We start from the raw sequence: 23,180 nt of genomic DNA, 5'->3' as shown, positions 1-23,180 counted from the left end.
ATGGAGAGAGATAGACAACCGAGGCCCAAAACCGACGATGAAGCTTCTCCTAAGCCAGTCGCCGGTTCTCAGTGAGGCGCTTTTGCAGCCCCTGACACCCACTACTTTAGAGTCGCAGGCTGCTACCGACTCCCACGTGGCGTTGGCCATGCTGCTGGAAACTCAAGGTATTGGAGCCTTGGATACTATTCCTTCAGATGGGTCCAGAGCCGCTGAGCAGGCACCGGCTTCTGAGGGTGTATTCAGACCTAAACATCTGTACATTAAACCAATCTCAGCTTCAAAGGCAAAGACTAAAGCACCTTCTAAAGCAAAGAAACAAACTCGAGCCACGTGGACAGGCCTCTATGCCCAAAAACAGATGCTCAAAATGGCCAAAGACTTAATTTCCTTGTTCAGGGGTTCCCATCCCCCTCCTGATAAGAGGCCTAGGCAAGAGACTGACTATGAATCTTCAGATCAGGTTTCTATTTCTTCTGATTCATCTTCTGATCAGGAGTATTCTCCCCCCCCCCCCCATGAGGATTCTGATGCTAAAGAATCTGTACCTTCAGCTTCTCCTCCAGAGGACTATTCTTTTGGTGAAACATTGCATACCATGAGGGAGCATTTCCACTGGGAGAGCCAAGGTTTTTCAGAGTCTAAAAAGAGGCTCAGGGATTTCCTTTTACTACCCCAACACAGGCCACTAGCCATTCCACCTGTGTTAGATATTGTGGATGATGTGTTTTCGGAGTCTAATCTTACCCCTGACTCCTTACCTCCAGCTCCTGTTAAGCCTGACAGATATTACAGGGTTCCTAACGCTCATAAATTCCTTTCTAAAAACACTGCTGCAGACCCTGAAACTATTTCACAGGGTCCCAAAGGAGTTAAAGCTTCCACTGCAAAAAACCTTACCCCCTCTGACAGAGATTCTGGGGGGAAAAAAGGTTTACACATCTGCTACTTTGGCTATAAGGGCCTTAAACTGTCAGTTTCATATGCTCAAATATCAGCAACATGTCATGGCATTGCTTAACCAGAAAATGTTATTAAACTCTGAATGTGCAGAAAACAAGGAAATGCAGCATTTATTGCATGCAGCTGAACAAGTTGGAAAGCATACTTTGCAATATGGTTTTGATTCTTTGGAGGCCTCCTGCAGGGCCGCAGTTACGGGTTCTGTAATTAGGAGGCATGCTTGGTTAAAGGAACAAAATCTGCCTGATCATGTCAGAGTTAAATTATTAGATGCACCTTTGCAGCATGTTACTTTGTTTGGTTTTAAGGCAGAGGAGGTGTTAAAGAAAATGGAGGACAAAGCTAAATCTATGCAAACGGGCAGATTTTTTACAAGTACAACCACCTAGGTTTAGTAGACACTGGCTTACAAAGAATTGGTCCTTTCCTGTGTCAGACAGACCTCAAAGGGGCAGATCCAGACGCCCTAGAGGCAGATCCCAGGCACAAGGTTCCTACAGGTCAAAGCAATGGGGTGCTTCTACCTCCAAAGTTGGAGAAGACAAATCACAACCTTACAGGAAACAGTCCCAATGACTTCCCCCTGCCGGCACCAAGCACTTATCTCCTGGCACCACCCTTAGGGGGAAAATTAGCACTTTTTTCTCAAAATTGACACATTATAACCCAGGACAAGTGGGTTCTAAATATCGTGTCACAAGGGTGCAAGTTCCATGTCCATACCATGCCAAAGGCAAATGGCTGGCCAGATCTGCCAAAAAATCAATGGGCAGAGGCACAAAAACAAGTATCATCCGTCATGTACATGGGGGCCATTCAGCAAGTACCAGAGCAAGGGCAGGGACAAGGATTTTACTCAAGACTGTTCTTGGTACCCAGAAAGGACAAGACCTGAAGACCAATACTGGACCTATCCATTCTGAACACATTTCTGGATATACCAAAATTCAAGATGATGACTTTGCAGCAGCTTCTGCCCATGCTGGGCAAGAACGCTTGGCTGGTAATTCTAGACTTAAAAGAGGCATACCTGCATGTCCCAATCAGACAATTATGCAGAAGATACCTCAGATTCAAGGCTGGCTCAATGCATTACCAATTCTCTGCACTGCCCTTTGGCTTATGTACTGCGCCCAGGGTCTTTACAAAGTGCCTGACACCAGTAATTGCATTCTGCAGACAAAGAGGAATACAGATATATCCTTACTTGGATGACTGTCTAATTCAAACAGAGAACAAGGACATTCTTCTACAGCATCTGGTGTTTGTGAAAAGACTTCTAACATGCCTACGGTACACAGTCAATGAAAAGAAATCAAAACTAGTACCCTCTCAAGAGATAATATTCCTGGGTGCAAGCTTAAATACAACTGCCCAGATGGCTGATCTCGCGCCAGACATACAAAGGCAACTGACTACCTATTTCAAAATGTTGGAAACAAAGGCCCAGTTATCTGGAAGAAATAATTTGCAGGCTTTGGGCTTCATGGCATCCTGCATCCTACTAATTCCATATGCAAGACTGCATATGAGGAAACTTCAGTGGTACCTAACAAGTGTTTGGACTCAACATTGCCACAGCCTGGAAACAATGATTACTCTCATTCCCTGCCTACAACAGGAGTTTCGATGGTGGGCAAAGGCTTGTCACCAAAACAAGGGACAGCCATTCACATTACCCCTAGCCAGACAGACACTAACAACGGATGCATCAGATTATGCCTGGGGGGCCCACATGGCAGGAAGATGCATTCAGGGCACATGGACCTCAATCCAAATGCATCTACATATCAATCAAAAAGATGGTAGCTGTTCAGAATGCCCTGACAGCCTTCAAGGACCTACTTCATCCAGGACAACTACTGATAAAGACAGACAACACCATGGTCATGTTGTATATAAAGAAGCAGGGGGCACACATTCTTACCCCCTTTGCAGACTAGCCATGATTTTGTGGGACACAGCATTAACTTACCAAGTACATCTGCAGGCGCAATTCCTGCCAGGAAGGAAAAATACTCTGGCAGACGAACTAAGCAGAAACCGTATGGATCCCCATTAGTGGCAGCTGGATCCACACGTCTTCAGCATGATAACAAGTAAATGGGGATGCCCGGACATAGATCTATTTGCCTCCCCTCTCAACTACCAACTAAAAAGATTCTGCACAAGGACTTATCACAGACAAGCATGGAAAGTGGAAGCCCTATCTTTCAGCTGGAAAAACCTATCAGTATATGCCTTTCCCCCACTGTCCTTCCTCTCCATGGTACTCCTAAATGTCAGACAGGAGAAGCCAAAAATGATACTGCAGACAGACTGACCCCGCCAGTACTGGTTTCCAATCCTAAAGACCTTGTCTCAATGCCCAGCTTGGACCTTACCTCAAATACCTCATCTACTGTCCCAGCAAAGCAATCAGATCCTGCACAGCCAACTCGGGACTTTAAACCTGGCAGCATGGCGGATAATGTAGTCATACAAAACACACCTCTCAGTAAAGCTTTGATGGATGTCATTTTGGAGGCCAGAAGGCCTTGTACTAGAAAATCTTATGCTGGAAAATGGAAGAGATTCTGTGCTTGGAACCAAGCACAAGGAACTGATACAGCTGTGACAAATATTCCTCAGATTTTGCAATACTTAACTGAGATGCTGGACAAATGCCTATCTTTTTCATCTATTAAAATTCATGCCTCTGCCATTTCATCTCATTACAATACAGAGCCACCAATCTTTTCTCATCCCTTATTAAAACAGTACCTCAGAGGAGCCAAAATTTTAAGGCCTCCAAAGAGATCACCAATGCCTGCATGGGACCTCAACTATGTCTTGGAAAAACTCACCCTGCCTCCTTTTGAGCCAGCTGCTACTGCTGATATAAAGTTTTTATCTTGGGAAACAGCTCTGCTCCTAGCAATAACTTCTGCAAGATGAGTTTCAGAGCTACAGGCACTCATGGCTGTGGTACCTTTTACCATTTTTTATCCAGACAGGGTCTTTCTGAGGACAAACCTAACATTTATGCCTAAGGTGGTGTCCAGTGTGGCTCTTAACCAAACTATTCATCTGCCAACTTTTTATCCAAAACCACAGAACAAGGGGGAGAGAATTCTTCATTCTTTGGACGTACTCAGACAGCTTAGATTCTACTTGGACAGAACCAAAGTTTTCAGAAAGACAGAGCAATTACTAGTGGCATATGCTGCAGGATCACAAGGAAAGGCTATATCTCTAAGCAGACTTTTTCAAAGTGGATAGGCCACTGCATTCATTTCTGCTACTTGCACCATGGCAAGCCAGTGCTTAAGGGCATTAGGCCAAATTCATCCAGAGCTGCAGCCACTTCAGCAGCCTTTCTCAGGGGACTACCAACCAAGGACATTTTAGAGGCTGCTACTTGGAGTTCAGTGCACACCTTTACAAAGCGCTATCATCTGCCACTCTACTCTAAATCCAGGGCAGGCTTTGCCACTGCAGTTCTGCAGGGTCTCATAGCCACTCCTAATACTGTTTAGCTCCAGCCTCCCATCCATAGCTTTGGGACTCTACCCAAATGTAATGACTGCAACAGTGAAACATGAAGAACATAGTACAGTTGTGTACACTTACCATAAATGTAGATGCTCGAGTGTATTCACTGTTGCAGTCCAGGCCCCCACCTGCCTTCCCCCTTTTCTTCTGATGGAACCTATCTTTCCTTCTCTGATTTATACAACCTATGTGGTGTATTTGCTTGTAGATGAAGGTAAAGTTTATATTGGTGCATATATTTATATTTATATAAATTTATATATATATATATATATATATATATATATATATATATATATATATATATATATATATAAATGTCGGCTACCCTTTTAGGGGGCACCTGACATCTGGGGCAAGAAAAACTTAAAAAAATGGAGTCGGCTGCATATTTTATACCCCTGACGACCTGATGTCAGGGAAGGGGCGACAGCAGCTGACACAGGACCCAGGACTTTGGAATTCAGGCCGACTGAGGGCAACCTGCCAGCAGGATTACCCAAATGTAATGACTGCAACAGTGAATACACTCGAGCATCTACATTTATGGTAAGTGTACAGAACTGTACTTTTTCCAAGGATACAGATTTCACTTACACACATTACCAACCCCAAACGGTTGGCCAGATCTACTCCCAAATCAGTGGGCGGAGGCTCGAAAGCACGTACTGTCTCTCTTAAGCATAAGGGCTATTCAAACTGTACCAAAAAAGGAAAAGGGACAAGGTTTCCACTGAAGACTTTTCCTGGCACCCATAAAAGACAACTCATGGCATCCTATCCTGGACCTTTCTATCCTAAACACCTTTTTGGTGATCCCAAAATTCAAGATGCTAACTCTTCACCAGTTGCTTCCTATACTAGGCAAGGATGCCTGCTTGGCAGCACTGGAGTTAGAAGCCTACCTGCACATCCCAATCAGGGAATCTTGCAGAAGATACCTACACTTCAAAGCAGGCTGCATGCACTATCAATTCTCTGCACTGCCCTTTGGCTTATCTACTATGCCCAGGGTATTCACAAAGTGCCTAGCTCCAGTCATTGCATTTTGCAGGCAAAGAAATATTCAAATATACCCATACCTGGACAATTGTCTAATTCAGGCAGAAAGCCAGGACATACTTTTGAATCATCTGGCATTTGTACAAAAGGTGCTAACGTGTCTGGGATACACCATAAACAAAAAGAAATCACATCTTGTACCCTGTCAACAAATTATATTCCTGAGAGCAAGCTTGAACACAACTTCCCAGATGTCTTTCCTCACGCCAGAGAAACAAATTCATTTGACAGCTTACTTCAAACTAATGGCCACAAAAACCCTGTTATCTGCAAGCCTTGGGGTTCATGGCCTCCTGCATTCTCTTAATTCCATATGCAAGACTGCATATGAGGAAACTACAATGGTATCTAAAAAGCCTATGGTGTCAACATTCTCGGGATCTAGAAGCTGTGATTCCTATCATAACTTGCCTACAGTTAGAGTTCCTTTGGTGGGCAGAGGCTTGCCACCAAAACAAGGGACTACCATTCACTCTACCCACTGCCTCCCAAACCCTAACAACAGACGCATTAGACAATGCATGGGGGGCTCACCTGGCAGGGAAGTGCATTCAGGGAAAATGGAACCCAAGTCAAATGCACCTGCATATCAATCAGAAAGAAAAGTTAGCTGTACAGAATGCTCTGACAGCCTTCAAGGACCACATTTTGCCAGGACAATTAATGGTAGATGGACAACACCACTGTTATGTGGTACATAAACAAGCAGGGGGTACCCATTCATACCCCCTCTGCAAACTAGCCATGGCTCTGTGGAACACAGCCTTGAGCTACCAAGTACACCTACAGGCTCAGTTCCTGCCAAGAAAGCTAAATACACTGGCAGACGAACTAAGCAGAAATCTCATGGACCCACATGAGTGGAAACTGGAACCAAAGACTTTCAACATGTTGATAAACAAATGAGGGAGCCCAGATATAGACCTGTTTGCCTCCCCCCAGAACTACCAATTGGACAAATTCTGCACAAGGACTCCCCACAAACAAGCTTGGAAAGTGGATGCCCTGTCCTTCACCTGGAAAAATCTGTCAGTTTATGCCTTTCCTCCTCTGCCTCTCCTCTCCAAAGTACTACTAAAGATCAAACAGGACAAACCAAGGACAATACTGATTGCACCAGTCTGGCCACGCCAACACTGGTACCCCCTCTTGCGCAGTGCGTCACTGCTGGCACCATGGCACCTGTCTCAAACCCCTACCCTGCTGTCCCAGCAGGAGGACCAGATTCTGGATCCTCAACTTCAAACACTGAACCTGGCAGCCTGGCTAATTACCTGATATCTCCATTACCATCCCTTAGTAAACAAGTGTTGGATGTCATTCTGGAGGCAAGGAGGCCTAGTACTAGAAAATCTTATGCTGAAAAATGGAAAAGATTCTGTTCCTGGAACCAAACTCAAGGGATGGGCACAGCAGCGCCCAATTTACCTCAGATTCTTCAATACTTAACTGAGATGCTTCACAAGGGCCTTTCCTTTTCCTCCATCAAAATTCATGTCTCAGTTCATTACAACAGAACCACCCCTCTTCTCTCATCCACTGCTTAAGCAGTTCCTCAGAGGGACCAAAAACTTAAGACCACCCAGGAGAGCCTCAACTCCAGCCTGGAACCTTAACTTTGTATTGGAAAACACTCACTCTACTTCCTTTTGAGCCAGCTGCAAGTGCAGAGTTAAAAATTCCTTTCTTGGAAAACCGCCTTCCTTTTAGCAATCACTTCAGCAAGAAGGGTGTCTGAATTTCAGGCCCTTATGGCAATGGAGCCTTTCATCATCTTTCATGTGCACAGGGTGTCCATCAGGACCAATCCGTCTTTCATGCCCAAGGTAGTATCCAGTGTGGCTCTTAATCATTCATTTGCCAACCTTCTTTTCTAATCCACAGAACAAATGGGAATGGATACTGCACTCCTTAAATGTGCACAGACAACTTAGATTTTACTTGGACAGGACAAAACCTCAAAGGAAATCTGAACAGCTGCTGGTGGCATTTACTGCAGGGGCAGAGGGGAAGGCCATTTCAAAGCAAACCACTTCTAAATGGATAGGCCATTGGATTGATTTTTGCTATAAGCACCATGGAAAACCTGTCCCACAGGGGATAAGACCACACTCAACCAGGGCTGCATCTACCTCTACAGCCTTTCTCAGAGGTGTCCCTACCAGGGACATCCTAGAAGCTGTTACCTGGAGTTCTGTACATACTTTCACCAAGAATTACCATTTGCCAATGTTCTCTAAATCCAGAGCTGGTTTTGCCATTGCAGTCTTGCAGACCTTATAGCTGGTCCTAGTGCTATCTAAATTCCTCCTCCCATCCTTAGCTTTGGGAATCTACCCAAATGTGATGACTGTAACAGTGAAACACGAAGAACATAGTACAGTTGTGTACATTTACCATAAATGTAGATGTTCGAGTGTATTCACTGTTGCAGTCCTGGTTACCCTCCCTCCAGCCCCTGATTTCTTTTGGCTATACCTCTTCTTCTTCTTTATTACGTGTAAAAGCTTTTTGGTGTATTTGCTTTTTTGTTGGAGGTATAACCTTGCATATATAGTACTGCTGAAACTGAATTCATCCTCAGGTCTTGGTGAGCACCTTCATGAGGTGGGCACATGTTCATATCTGCTTTGTCATGAGGCCATGAGAGTGTGGGAATGGGAGATGTCCTTGGGGCACTTTCTCATTGCAACACACATCCCTGGGGAGTCCAACATGCCAGCGGACAGACTCAGGGGGCCATCCTGAGTCCTCATGAGTGGACCTTGAATCCTTCATTGCCGAAAGAGATTTTCCTTCACTGGACTTGCTGGGCTCAGCTGAGCTGTGATCTGTTTGCTTCCCTTCTCAACCACAAATGCAGATGGTATTTCACCCTGAATCCCTCAAATGGGAAACTCCCCAGGGATGCTCTAGTCCAGGATTAGCCCCTGGGTTTCCTTTATGCCTACCCCCCTGCCGCTCATTCCCTGAGTACTTCAGAAAGCTCGTTACCTGAAGGCCACCTTGATCCTCATCTCCCCCTTTTGGCCTCTGCAGGTGTGGTTTCATCTTCTTCGGTCTCATTTGAGGATCCCCCCTTGGGTACTAGATCCCATTCCAGATTTTATTTCCCATCCTTCTCAGCTATCGATTCCCAACCTACAAACACTTCATCTGATGGTTTGGTTTTTCCACTTCCAGTAATTCTGAAGCAGCCCGGGCTACCTTCTCCCATGAAGAACATTATCCAGGCCTGACAGAAGGCTTGCACTAGAAAGAGTTATACCAGGAAGTGAAGATGGTTTTCTGTTTGGGCTAGGCAGCACAATCTTAATCCAGCTTCCATTTCCAATATCTTGCTTTTCTTGTCTTTGCTGTTTCAAGATGGAGTTAGTTTCCCAACTCTTAAAGTGCAGTTGGCAGCAATTTCCATCTTCCATGTTTGCGAGAAACCCTCTTTCTCCTCTCGCTTGTGTAAAGCCTTTCTAAAAGGGGGTTTTCTGCTCCAACCTCCTGTCAAGGATCCTTCCCCTCCTTGGGACATTTCCTTTTTGCTGTGATCTTTCATGCAGAGCCCATTCGAGCCTACTGCCACATGCGATATCAAATTCTTATCATGAAAGACAGCTTTTCTTATAGCCATAACGTCAGCTAAAAGAGTTTTGGAGTTGCAGGCTTTTAACAGGAAGGGTCAGGTAGTGTCCAAAGTAACTATCTCCTGTTGGATTTCTTTGTGCATTTCTTTTGCTTATTCATCCAAATGTTTATCCTTACCAGGGCCAATCAAAGGTCATTCCACTAGGTCTATGGCCACATCAGCTGCCTATCTTGCCCGCCATTCCATAGATGACATTTGCGCCACAGTGACTTGGTCTTCTCCTCACACTTTTGTTAGTCACTACAAACTTGACATTGTTTCCAGGAGCAGGGCTTCCTTCGGCTTCACGGTTCTTTGGCGTGCCCTTCCATGAGGTTGCTCAGGTTTAGTGTAGCTTGGGACGCTGACCCAAGAGTGAGGAATAGTGACATGGATAACATCAGATAAAGAGTTATGTACTTGCCATAACATGGCATCTGTGTTATCCTTTGTCACTAGTCATCGTTATCCCTCGTTCTGTCCCACATCCTATAGGATCTAGAAGATGTGGAGATGTCCTATCTGGTGGTCAAGGTCTATCTTAGCTGTTTTCAAGCTTAGGGCATACTTGTGGGTTGGGAGGGTGGCCTAATGGTTAAGGTGTTTGCCTTACAAAGACAAGGTGCAGGGTTTGAGTCTCACAAGGGATATAATTGCTGGCTTTAAAATGGCTTAATAGGGCAGTTTTAGCTAGAACTAATCTATGAACCTATGAACCTATGATCTGTGGGGTTAGAGGGCAGCAAGGGATCATGAGAGTGAGAGGAGCCCGAGCCTAGAAACTGTCTAAAAAGTTGCCAGCTTGGATCCCATGATCATATTGACAGCACACCCCTTAGAGTTGACCTAGTAGTCAGGGACTTAGGGACCTACAGATGGTAATCTAGCCTGTAATCGTCATGTGTCTACAGTGGTGAGGAAGTCATTCTGTAATTGGTGCAATGTATAAACAAATGTATGGCATCTAAGTCCAATAAAGTCATTGTTGTACTGTATTCAACATTCATCAGACCTATCATTGAGTACAGTGCTCCCTTTGGTATGTATTTAACCAGGCATATCCAACAACTGGAACACCCACAGAGGTTCCTCACTAAAAGAGTACAGGGTGTAAGTAATATGTCCTATGCAGACAGCCTCAAGGCCCTGTTCCCTGTATTCTGTCTCATACAGGCTTTTGAGGGGAGATCTATGCCTGGCATACAGGGCATTGACAGACCCCACTCTGATGGACCTTCTGCATATCCACAAAACAAACAGTACCATAATTACCCATTGTAAAGACTTAAACCTTGCCTGTAATATAAGTAGGACCTGCTGGAGAAATAGGTATGTATCCCAGAGACTACCCCATCTGTGAACAGGCTCCCCATCCATGTGAAGCAGAGTTCCTCCCTAATCCAATTCAAGTGCAACTTGGACAATTGGATGGGAAACCGGAAATTCATCCCTGGTTTGGCACCTATATCTCTGATGCAAACAGGTAACTTGTAAGTGGTTCATCTCCCAGGCCCATGCTTACACTTATCAAAGGTATCAGAACTTGTCAGAGATTTGGGCTGCATGGCTAGGCTTAAAAAGGCCTTTGTGGTCGTTAGCCTAGTAAAGACCTATGAACCTAGGGATCCATGACCCAAGAGTGATGTGAATAGTGACATAGGATAACACAGATGACAAGTTATGGTAAGTACATAGCTCTTTTTTTCTGTCCCCCAAATTACCTTTTCCAGGAATCAGAAAGGGCGAAAGAAAATGTGGTTCTGAAAATCCCAGAGCTTTTCCCAGGTCTCCTTCAGGCACAGATCTTCCAGAGGCAGAGAGAGGACCTCTTAGCAATAGACATATTCCCAGAGGCAAAAAATGCCCACAGAATCAAGGTTTTTAGGGGTCCATTTACCAAAAAGCCTTACCAGCACTCCTGAAGGGTTGACAGACTGCTGCACTTTGTAGGCAGTCGAGGGGGGGGGGTGCTTATTTCTGCACCTGGAGGCCTGGATGCCAATCACCAAAGATGTGTGGATGCAGATGATGATTACTAGAGGCTACTACATTCCATTTTCCCATTCTCCACTACAAGTAGCAAAATGTAACCCAACATGGAACCCTGTCAAAGAAAAGACACAGACTTAGAAATACAAAAACTGCTAATAAAAAGAGTTATCCAGGATGTCTCACCAGACCAGTAAGGGTTTGGAACTTAATTCACAATTCTTTTTTGGTGCTAAAGAAAAATGGGGACCTGGGGCAAATCTAGGACCTAAGCCATTTCAACCTTTTTGCCCACCATTTGAAGCTACATATGGTCACTGTTCAGTTCATTCTCCCACTGTTGAGGAAGGATGACTGGATGTGCTTGATAGAACTCTAAGATGCATACTGTCATATCAAAATGGACAGATGGTCCAGGAGGTTTCTTCACTTCCGGCTGTCAGACAGTCATTTACAGTTCAGAGATCTGCCATTTGGTGTCACCAAAGCCCCACAGGTGTTCACCAAATGCATGGCAGTGGCGGTGACTCACTTATGATTGCTAGGATTCCGGGTGTTTCTTTACCTCATCGACTGGCTTGTCACCCCCCCCCCCCAATCTCCTGATTTATGCCAGAGATTACTTTCTTCATCTTTGCATTCAGCTGGGCATCATGGTCAGTTATGACAAATCTCAGTTTTGTCCCACACAAGTCCTGGAGTTCATAGGGACTCACTTAGACACTGTCTCCCAGATAGCAAGGCTACCGCAGGCAAGACTCTTCCCCTTGCAGAATCAAGCTCTGACTTTCCTGTCTTTACAAATACTCCCACCAGATTAAGTTTTTCAACTTAGGATCCATGGCTGCCTCAGTAACACTGGTTCTGTTAGAGAGATTTCATACAGGAGTTGTGCAGTGGACATTTGCAGTGCTGTGGTCAGTAAGACGATAACCTATGAATCTTCCCGTATGTATCGCCAGTGTGTGCAAGAAACATGTAACATGGTGGGTTCAAGCACCTGAGGTACATCAGGGTCATTTCTTTGTGTTGCCTTTATCAAAGGCCACTGTGACCACAAACGCTTCCCAGATGTGGTGGGTAGAGCACTATTTAGGGAAGAGAGTTCAAGGCATGTGCTCCCCCTTACAGACCAGCCTTCACATCAGTGTACTAGAGACGAGAGCAGTCCTCCTAGCATTGCAGACATTTTAGGATGTTCTCCTTCTGGAAATGATTGCCATACAGGCAGACAACATGTCAGTAGTCTGGTACATCAGCAAACAAGGGAAATCCCACTCATAGGTTCATAGCTAGGTACTAGGCTATTGGCCCTAGGGCCTATATGAGCCTAGACAAAAAGGTACCCTGGCTTTTGCCACCCAAGAAAATTATTTTCCTGTGCTCCTGTCGAGCAGAGCCACAGAAGTGATCCCTGGGGTGAATTTCCTATTTCCCATCCAATCATCAAGATTTTTCTTGAAGAGTGCTAATGAGGAGCTTTGTTTGATATAGATAGATAGTTTGTTCCAGAGTATGGGAAGTCTCTGGGACAGGAATCTATCCCTCCAGCATGTTCTGTTTATTGTAGTGACAAGGTTTAGGTCCCTAGAGTGAGTAGCTTGGAGGGATAGGGATTTCTTTAAGTGGAGCATGTCCAACAGTTCTGGGTTTGACATAGCTTTGTATGTTAGGCAGAGATTGCCTCTGAGTAGGCGATATGCGATGGAGTAAAGCTGGAGTTTTTTGAGACTGTCTGCGTAGGGGATCTGTTTGAGGCCGGTAGTCCTCTTTGTGAGGTATTTCTATGGCTTTTCCAGTTCTTGTAAATGTCTTGTGAGGTACATACCAAAAGGGGCATTGTACTCTATAATGGATCTAATGAGTGACAAGTAAAGGGCAACAATGACCTCTTTTTTTTCCTGGATGAGAAACCTTTTGTGATGAGGTGTGCCACTTAGGATTTCCTTACTACTGTGGCAGTGTGATTATCAAAGGAGAGACTACTGTCCACCTGTGTCCCAAGGTCTCTTATCACACTTTCTGTGTTAAGGAGACTACCACCTATGTGGTAGCTCATGGGTACAGAGTTTTTACTAAAGGAGATGACAATGCACTTTTTGGCACTGAGCTTTAGGCCATGGCTTTGACACCAGGCATCTACCTCCATGAGGCCCTTTTGTAGGATGTCCACATAATTAGGAGTTTCGATTATGGCTCCTAGTTTGAAGTCATCTGCGAACTTCGTTAGCCAAAGACCTTCTGTGTTAGCCTGTACTTCAGAAAAGTAGATACCAAACAGGAGATGACCAAGGACTGAACCCTGTGGTACTCCACTTGTCACTGGTCTGAAGTCAGATTTGGAGTCTGCTACTTTCACAGTGTGGGTTTTGTCAGTGAGCCAGTTGGCAACCCATCTTGTGACATAGGGATTTATACCTAGTTTAGTGAGTTTTTCTATAATTCCAGAGTGGGGGGATGGTGTCAAAAGCCTTGGCGAGATCTAGACAGGCTGTGTGAACCACCTTACCCTCGTCTATGGCTTTGATTACTGCTTCAAAGAAGTCTATCAGGTTTAGGAGACATGATCTGCCTTTTACAAACCCAAACTGAGTGGGGTCCAGAGTTTGGAGATTACCAATGTCTTTGTGTATAAGATCCATGATGATACGCTCCATGGCCTTGCAGACCAGGCTCATTAGGCTAATGGGGCAGTAGTTCCCGGGATCTGTGGTGGCTCCTCCTTTGTGGAGTGGGGTTACAGTCGCTGTGCGCCATTCAGTGGGCACAAAGCCTGTGGTGAGGCTATGATTGAACACGGTGCTTAGGTGGGGTGCCATTTCATTCTGCAGTTCGTGTAAAATGCAGCCTGGGATGTAGTCAGGTCCCATGGATGCTGTGTTCTTGGCTTTGGAGAGTGTGGTTTTTACCTGTGCAGCCGTGATTACAAGAACTTTGCATTCTTCTGGTATAGAGATGGTCCCTTTAGGGGTTGAGAGGGGGGTAAAGTTAGCACTGAACCTGTCTGCCAGGATGTTGGCAATATCAGTTGGTTCTGTATATTTAGTGCCATTGTGCTGTAACTTAGAGCTGATCTTAGTGTTGTCATTGAGATTCTTGACATAGCTATAGAATGCTTTGTGGTTATCTTTAGAATCAGTGGTGATTTTGTTTTTGTAACTAGCTTTGGAGAATTTTATGAGGGATCTCAGCTTCTTACTGAGGCTGACCAGGGAGTTCCTCCAATCATGGGATTTTACTCTTTTTTGCAACAATTTCTTTCTTCTGTTGTAGAGTTTGTTTATGACAGGGGACCACCAGATTGGTTTCCTTTTTTTGGAGGATAACATCTTGGTTCTGTTAGGGATAGCACAATCCATGCACTCGTGTAAGTGCGTATAAAGTGCATTTGTGTAGGATTCAGCAGTCGTACCTCTATTGTCCATCTGCATGGGCGTCATGAAGTTTGCCACTTCTGTCTTAAGAAGCTCCTACCTACTGTGTTGAGAAGTGATAATAGTGTGGCAGTGGGCAATTTGTTACAACCATTTTCTGATGCCAGTGCACAGTCCGGGGAAAATCCAGCGTATTGGTGGATGAGATGAGCAGGTCTATTCTACTACCTCAGGAGTTGTCTTTCAGTGTATTAGCAACAGAGCAGATTTGTTGTCATTGCAGTCTACCATGCTGCAATCAGTTTGCTTTCCCCAAAAATACGTAGTGAAGCAGTTATTTTGCCCTGATTCCCCCCCCCCCAAGGGGAGTCATGGAGAGACATTCTACTTCATGATTGCCCCCCCCCCCGGTCTCCTTTACATATATCCCCCAGTCTCCCTTATTCTGAAGTTTCTACACAAGGCCTTTCAAAGGAAGAGTATTGTCATCCTCATTACCCTGTTCTAACCTCGACAGGTGTGGTTCCCCTTTTTTTGGCCTCACCCAGTACACCTTCCTTGGGTACTAGATCAGTTTCCAGATCTCCTCCCTCACCTTTCTGGTCTACCTCACCTGGACATTCAAGCCCTGAAGTTCACCGTATGATTTCTCCACTTCCAATGATGGTCAGACAGTCCAGATTTTCTTCTCAGGTTTACACATTCTCATATATTCCCAGAAGGTTTTGACCAGGGGCATATATGAGTAAATGGGAAAGGTTTTCTATCTGGGTTCAGGAAAGACATTTGGACCTCTTTTCAGCAGTGTTGGATTTTCAGGCCTCAATTCTTTACAGTAGGGTGAGTTATTCTTGATCAAGGTACAACTAGCAGATATCTCCATTTGTCATATTGTGAAAAATCATTCCTCCTTGACACCTCTCAGGCTATGTAAAGCCTTTCCTAAGGGTACCTTTCTGCTTAAACCTCTTATTAAGGATCCCTCTCCTCCTTGGGATCTTGGACACAACCCTGTTTGAACTGGCATTCAAAGTGGACCTAAAATTCTTGTCTTGGCATTTTAACCCAGAACTTTTCCAAATTGAACTTAAACAATGTAATAGGTCACCATTAAAATATCTTCCACTCAATGAAGCCATAGAATACTTTAACACTACATTCCGAACAATCCTGAATCATCACACCCCATCACACTCAGTTAGAAATAAAACTAAACCAGCACCTTGGCTCACCAATAATACTAGGCAAAAAATCCTTCTTAGAAATAAATCCTGGGCAAAATGGCGTGCTACTAAAAGTCCTTCAGATCACCAAATCTTTAAATATCATAGAAATAATACCAAAAAAAGCCATTCTATCAGACAAAAAGAACTTCTTCCTTCAAACACAGCAAACCTACCACAACGCACCTCAAAAATGTTGGACCAGCATTAACAAACTCCTTCACCCAGGTCAATCAATCTCTCCCAACCCACTTGGCTCTAACCCTGACAACCCCTTACAAATGGCTAATGCCTTTAATTTTTTTTTCACTGATGCTATCAAAAATCTTGCTAGCCATCTTTCTCCCAATACCTCAAATCTTCCTACTTCAACCACTATCCCACCTCCTCCATTTTATTTTCAACCAGTGTCTACTTCCTTTATTTGTTCCCTTCTCCTAAAATTAAAACCTATCACCCCCTCAGCTGACCATCTCCCTGCCGAATTCTTGCAAAAAGGAGGTAAAGCCATCGCTTCCCCATTTCTATACTGATCAATAGAACCATAAATGAAGGAACTATCCCATCTATATGGAAAATTTCCCATATCATTCCACTACATAAAGGGGGACACTCCAATGACTATTCTAACTTCTGCCCAATAGCTCTGCTATCTCCCCTTGCAAAAATAATGGAAAAATGTATCCATAAGCAACTACTCTCACACCTTCTCAACTATGACTTACTTGCCAACTGCCAACATGGTTTCAGACCTTTCCACAGTACCACCACTGCCCTGCTATCCTTCTCAGACACCATCAACAATAACCGTAACAATAATATTCTTTCCTCAGCAGTCTTCATTGACTTATCGAAAGCCTTCAACATGGTTAATTACAAACTTCTCCTACACATGCTGAAATCCCTTTCACTTGATCCCCTAACCATGAATTGGTTTAAATCTTATCTTGAAAACTGCCAGCAGGCTGTATTGTGGCAAAATAAACTGTCTGATAATCTACCCATCTCCCTCGGTGTTCCTCAGGGATCCATTCTAGGTCCACTCCTTTTCTCCATTTATATTAATGACCTACAAGCAGCAATACCACACACCACCTGCATTCAATATGCAGATGACTCTACCATTATCTGTACAGGCTCCTCTGAAACTGAACTTAAAACTCTAACCCAAAAAGCTTTCAATACTGTAGAACAATGGTTCTTAAAGCTGCCTCCTTCTTAACCCCCAAAAAACTAAACTCTTACTTTTCACACCAACCTGAAAATCCACCCCCATACATCTCACACTTATATCAAATGACGGCACCATCATTTGTCCCAACCTAACCACTAAACTCTTAGGAATAACAATTGACAACAACCTCAACTTTGATACCCATATAAACAACACAATAAAATCAGTGAACAAAAAACTGGGATCCCTTTACAGAATTAAGTCCTTTCTTACTCCAGTAGCTAGGACTGTTACAGCTAGAACCCACTTAATCTCAACTCTATTCTATGCCTCCCCCATATATACTAACCTTTCTGAAAACAACCTCAGCAAACTGGCCACATCCTATAATAATATTGCTAGATTTGCCACAGGCTCCCCTTTCAAAACTCATCACTGTCTGAATCTAAAACAACTAGACTGGTTAGAATTTCACAATCAGCTTAAATTTCTACAGCTCCCCATAGTTCACAAGGCCCTGTATAAACCCACCCACACCCCGATACTCTCTACCCTCATTACTCCTTATAATAATAATAAAAAGAACCTACGCTCCTCAGATAAACTACTTATTAATACTTCAAGATCCATTCATTCAGCAGGCGACTCCCTATACTCTAACTCTGTAGGAAAGCTATGGAATGTACTACCCACTGAACTAACATCACAAAGTTCTCTTTCACTCTTTAAAAAGAATCTAAAGCTATTCCTAAGGAAACACTGGCTGTGCTCCTGTACTAAGCCTGACTAACCTCTCTCCTTCTGAACTACAACTACTTCTTACTCTAAATTTTTTTTCCTAAACAAACATAATACCATGTTATCATAAAAAATATGTACGTTTACATGGATATTGTATCTTATGTACAATACCCTTCATTCCTACTGCGAATTCCATTCCTGCTAAGACTTATTATTTTGTAAAAAAAAAAAAAAAAAATTATTTTGAAACAACTGCTTTTTTATGTAATAACTTTTTGCACATTTTATCAGCTACTATTTTTATCTGTTATTACTCTTGAAGTATGTATGTATTATTATTATTATTTCTATTTTTTATTTTTGGAGCTTTTCTCCCCGGGCCTCTACTGAAAATGGACATGCATCCAGCTAGACTAGCCCGGTCAACAAATGTAAAATAAAATAAATAGTTGCCATTACTTCAGCCAGATGAGTATTTGAACTCCAGGCAGTGTCTACTCAACCTCCTTATCTGATTTTTCACAAGGACATAGTTTCGCTGAGAGTGTTTGCTGCATTTGTTGGATGTACATTACCAACTCAGATTTTGTCCATTGAACACAAGCTCTCAGAAAATCTGATCAGCTTTTTGTTTCATTTTCAAAGACTAAGTTGGGCAAGCTGGTTTCAAAAGTAACTTTAGTCAGGTGGCAAACAGATTATATTTCTTTTGTTTACAAGGATAAAGGTTTGACCTTACCAAGGCTCCCCAATGCTCATTCAACAAATCTGTTTTCACTAATTCTGCCTTCTTATCTAGAACTTCAGTAGATTTGTGTTGCAGCTGCCTAGTCCAGTGTCATACTTTTATTGCCGATTACAAACTGGATTTTTCATCAGGGAAAGGACAGCTTTTGGCGCCACCTTTCTCTGGAATATCCTTCCATGATGACCACCCTGGATTTCAAGCAGCTGGGATCTCTGTCCCATTTGTTGAGGAACAGACAAAAAAGACATCAGATACAGAAGTTATGTACTGACCATAACGATGCATCTGTTTTGTCCTTTTTCTGTATCTCTTCCTTTATTACCCCTTCCACGTCATGGAAAATGTCTGTACAGACTTCTGGTTACACCTGTGGGGTATACCTAAAGGTCTTTTTCCCTTTTCTTTACTTCAGATTTAAATATGTTATGGTTGTTTCTTACCAGTCCCTGCATTTGTTCTTTAGTTTTAGTAGGGATACTATGTGATTTGTCCTTAGTAATTTGGCACTGGGGGCAAACTCGATCTGTGATAATGTTTGGTTTGGAGGGGATTATGAATAAGGAGAGGAGCCTGAGCTATGGATCCTAAGTCCGAAAAAGTGGCCAAAGTCCAATCCAAAACCCATTGTTATGGTGAGTAGATACTTATGTTTATGCTTTGATGATTTTCCTAAGAACAAAACATAATTTGTAAATTGCAAACACGTACACACACATACTCTCTCTCTCTCTCTCATGGAAAAAGTGGCTATCTGTCCAATCTGCACCCAAATCCCTCACATTCTCTGAACTTATCATATACCGAGTCCACTGTCATACAACAATAGGGGCAATAACAAACCCCACTAACACTACAGTGTAGTCTCACACAAACAACAAGACTGCTGTTAAAAGTAAATGTGAATTGGTTTTCAGGCAATCCCAGTGAAGAAAAAATTGCAAACATTTACTTGCTAAAACATTTCATAATATATATGATAGCTGAGGCATACTGGTCTTTCAGAAGAATACTTTGTCCCTTAGGAAAAAGCATAATTTTTTCCAAAGGTACTTTTGGGGGTTTACTCGAACCAGTCCATCTATCTTACAGTATGCTTTCTGGTTGCAGAACTTAGAGAAAAGAAGGCTGTTCATGCAGTAGATGTGCACCATCAACTTAAGAGTTACCCGAACTGGGTGTTTAATTTTAGGAGGATGGGTCAGATATTCTTGTGTGCACTAGGGAGGGAAGCGATTGCAGCTGCCAAGCAGACAGTTACCTAGGGGATTTCCAGTTGTATTTGTTTATCATCAGGCAGCTAATAATCCAGTGGCAAATTCTGTAGTCAAATCTCAGTATACCAGAACAGCAGCTGCCCCCATCACTTGCTTTAAGAATCCACATCAGAAACTTTTGCTAAGGTTAGTTGGTCTTTGGCACAGACCTTCAATGAGTATTTGTCACCCCCCCCCCCCCTTGGACTCATGACGTTGGGCTGTATTTGGGAAGTCAGTACATCTGTACTCTGCTGTTTAAACTCTGCTATTGTTACTGTCATTTGCCTTCTATCCTGTTGGGTAGTATTTGGGATTCAGTCCAGTCAGTTATATATGAGGGTCCTTTATATTAAATATGTTAGGTATATTCCTACTGTATCAGTTGATGTTCAAGAATGACTTTCCTTAAATGTTCAACAGTACTTTACATCCATCTCCTGCAGATGAGTATCTGTTCTCTCAGCTGGACTTCTTTGTCAGTCAGGCAAAAATGCTTTTAGAGCACTTGTTAAATAATGCAGTGTCAAATCTTCAGTTATTTCTTGATTTGCAATCAGGTGTTTGCTGGTGGTGTCAGGATGTAGGAATCAACTTGTCATCTGAAAAAACATGATTAGATAGCTGTTACATGACATCACTGTATGTATAGTTAACATGTATGCAGATGTCCCCACTCATGAAATTTTGCTCAAGTGAATACTGAATTCTAAAATCTCATTGGTAGGGAAGAAATACCTTATAAAGAACCCATCAAGAGGTATCCTATCACTGGCTGTCTAGTGCAGTAAGAATTTATCTGTTGTATCCTGTTCTTTGTAACCTCCATTTGTCTGTTGGGTAGCCTTTTCATGATCAGGCAGAAGAAATGAGGACACAATGCCTGCCACTTTTGTGTTGGTCTTGATGTTAATGACATTGAATTTGTTACGTAAAATCCTTTTTCTGTGCACTTGTAGCTTGGCAGCTGTAGCAACTTTGGTATAACACTGTACTACCATAAAAGTACATTGTATTACAAAGTACAGTCTAGTAACATGCTTCAGGCATCCATTGTAATTAAACATATCTTGAGACAGAAAACATGTATTTAAATAGTTTATAGCTATTAAAGAAAGGTTTTTGCCTTCAGTCTTGTAAAGTACAGACTGTAAACTAGTATGTGGCTCTGTATTTAATACTTTTATTTTGTTATATTCATTTGTTCGTAATTATTTCTTATAGTTTTCAATTCCTTGTATATAAGCTGTTAAAAAGTGCATTACTTTATTCTCCTAGAAACCACCTGAGTACCAGAGATACAGATATATTCGTCGTGCCTCTACTCCAGAAACAGAACACTTTTTCCATATTGGTTTGCAGCTGTGTTGTACTGCACGGCAGAAATTCAACAAGTTGGTCTGGAAGCACCATTCATGTCAAATTATACACAGGTAATCAATAAAACACTTCAAAAAACAGCAGAAACTGATGAAATTGTGCTGTGTTTGACTTTGTGGTTGCTGCTAGAGATTTGCCTTTGGCAGCTAATTTGGTTTGCTGGAAAATAACCTAGTCTTTCCCTTCATCATTTTTTCTTTGCAGTATGTGCATGTGTGTGTGTTCTGAACATGTGACTGTATTTTGGGGTATCAATAAACACTATTTTGAGTGTTCTAATTGCCCATAACACCCTGCTAGTGTAAGGGGAGAGGAGAAGAGACATTTGGATATGTTTTTAGAATGGAGGAAAGGTTTACTTTCTAAACTTGTATGGATTGATGAAGAGAAGGCAACTCGGTCATTCAGGGGTCAAACAGCAAGCCCCTCACAAGCATGTTAAAACTTTGTTTGGAAAATGAAGTGATACCAGAAACTCCACTTTATAAAGCACACTTAAACAAAAGTCAATTTTTGTTTAGCTGTAATTAAGTTTTAAATGTAAAATGTTGCAACTTTTATGGGTTAATAAAGGTTCTAGGTATACAGTGTGAATGGTTATGTTGGTTTATAAGTATTCTTTGTGGGGAAATTTTAAAGGAATGTGGAAGTAAGGAATAATAAGTTATTTTTTTAAGGGACTGTGTTTTAGTTAATTATGTATTTCCTGGTGAAATTACCAACCATGTTTTGTTGATACCAAAAGCCAAAGATGCATATTTGACAGTTTCAAGGCTTTCTTATTTAGCATTGTGTTTAGATATAAGGCACATTCTTTTTTAACACCTTTATCACTTAAGACCCGCGGTGGTGGTGCTGCGCTAGCGTTGTCGCCTCACAGTAAGACGCTGTCCGCTTCGATTCTCAGCTAGAGCGTCTTCTGCGTGGAGACATGCGTGATTGGGCGTACCTTCGTTGAAGGTTGTGCGTCAGGGCTGGTAACTCGGCACGTAAAAATCAACTACCAATCATTAGCGGACCGGAGTTCCGCTGTGGCAACCCCTAACCGGGAAAAGCCCAAAAACACAACAACATTAAGTTATCACTTAAGACATAAGCAAACATACGTTAACAGGATACAAACCATATTAAGATTTTTTTTCCAGTTGCATTATATATCACATACATTTTCTTTCTTTATAACTATTATCAGTCCAATATTACATAAATTGATAAGTTTAATATAATGTACATTCTGAAACAAATATCAGTATGTTTAAATGTGATTAGAATTTTAACATGATTGTTGTGGTCTCTCCCTAAATGGGTAAAGCTGCAAAGTACTGCAGTTTACTGCTTATTGGAATTTCAGTAAGCTGCAAAGAAAGAAAAAAAATGTACAAGCTTGGACACATTTTCTCCTTACTGATACTGCCCTGCTGACTACCAGCTGTGCTTACTTTTTTTCCTTCCTTTATCTTTCCTTCTTCCATATCACTACAAGCTGATGTTTCCCCTTTGTGATTCAGGTGGAAGAGATGATTTTTTTATAAACATTGCTGAAGATAAGCATTTATCCTTGGAGTTAGAGCTGCAGGTCAGGAAGAAGACACAGCAGGTGACATCTTGTGACAGAAGTTGTACTGTGGCAACTAGGGATATTTGTCTTTCTTTCCTTTAACCCTCAAGGGCAACATGCAGGATACATCCTCCAACATTTATCTTCAGATATCTACTGCATTTACCTACTCTGTGAGTCGCCGATGTGATTCCAGTTCTTAGTGTAGGATGGACTGTGTGTATTTCTACCCTACCCTGATCAAGATGAATGATTTGACCCAGGCTGCACAGTCATTTGATTTTCCTGAGGAACCTATTTTGTACTTTACTCCTTACTCTACCAGCTTTGAGCAATATTGTGTGTTCTGCACATTTTCTTTGTTATGGTATGTCATGTAATTGTATTGAATACTTCAAGACTTGCCGTATCACTTCAGTCACTTATCTACAGGGTATGCATGGTTTTGATCTTTCAGTATTTCTTCATAAACACTTTTGGTAATAACCGTTTTAGCTGTTAGAGTTTCTTCAGTATTCTTTTGTCCTTCTGGAAGTACAGTCATTGAAACTAGACATACCAT

At 42.5% G+C, this 23,180-nt stretch overlaps 1 protein-coding gene across 1 annotated transcript in view; it reads left to right on the top strand.

The window, feature by feature from the left end:
* FBXO9 (F-box protein 9) overlaps positions 1–23,180 on the top strand; it is a 1,636,589-nt gene that overhangs the window by 1,515,074 nt on the left and 98,335 nt on the right. Inside the window, exon 12 of the mRNA XM_044063757.1 lies at positions 20,959–21,113. Within this exon, the coding sequence (XP_043919692.1) occupies positions 20,959–21,113 (155 nt within the window). The remainder of the gene's footprint in view (positions 1–20,958; positions 21,114–23,180) is intronic.

The sequence above is a fragment of the Protopterus annectens genome, chromosome 2.part2, assembly GCF_019279795.1.
Source record: "Protopterus annectens isolate FY-2018-M chromosome 2.part2, PAN1.0, whole genome shotgun sequence".
NCBI classification, from domain to species: domain Eukaryota; kingdom Metazoa; phylum Chordata; order Ceratodontiformes; family Protopteridae; genus Protopterus; species Protopterus annectens.
Note: the sequence above shows the minus strand (reverse complement) of the source record. Positions and strands in the feature narration are given on the sequence as shown.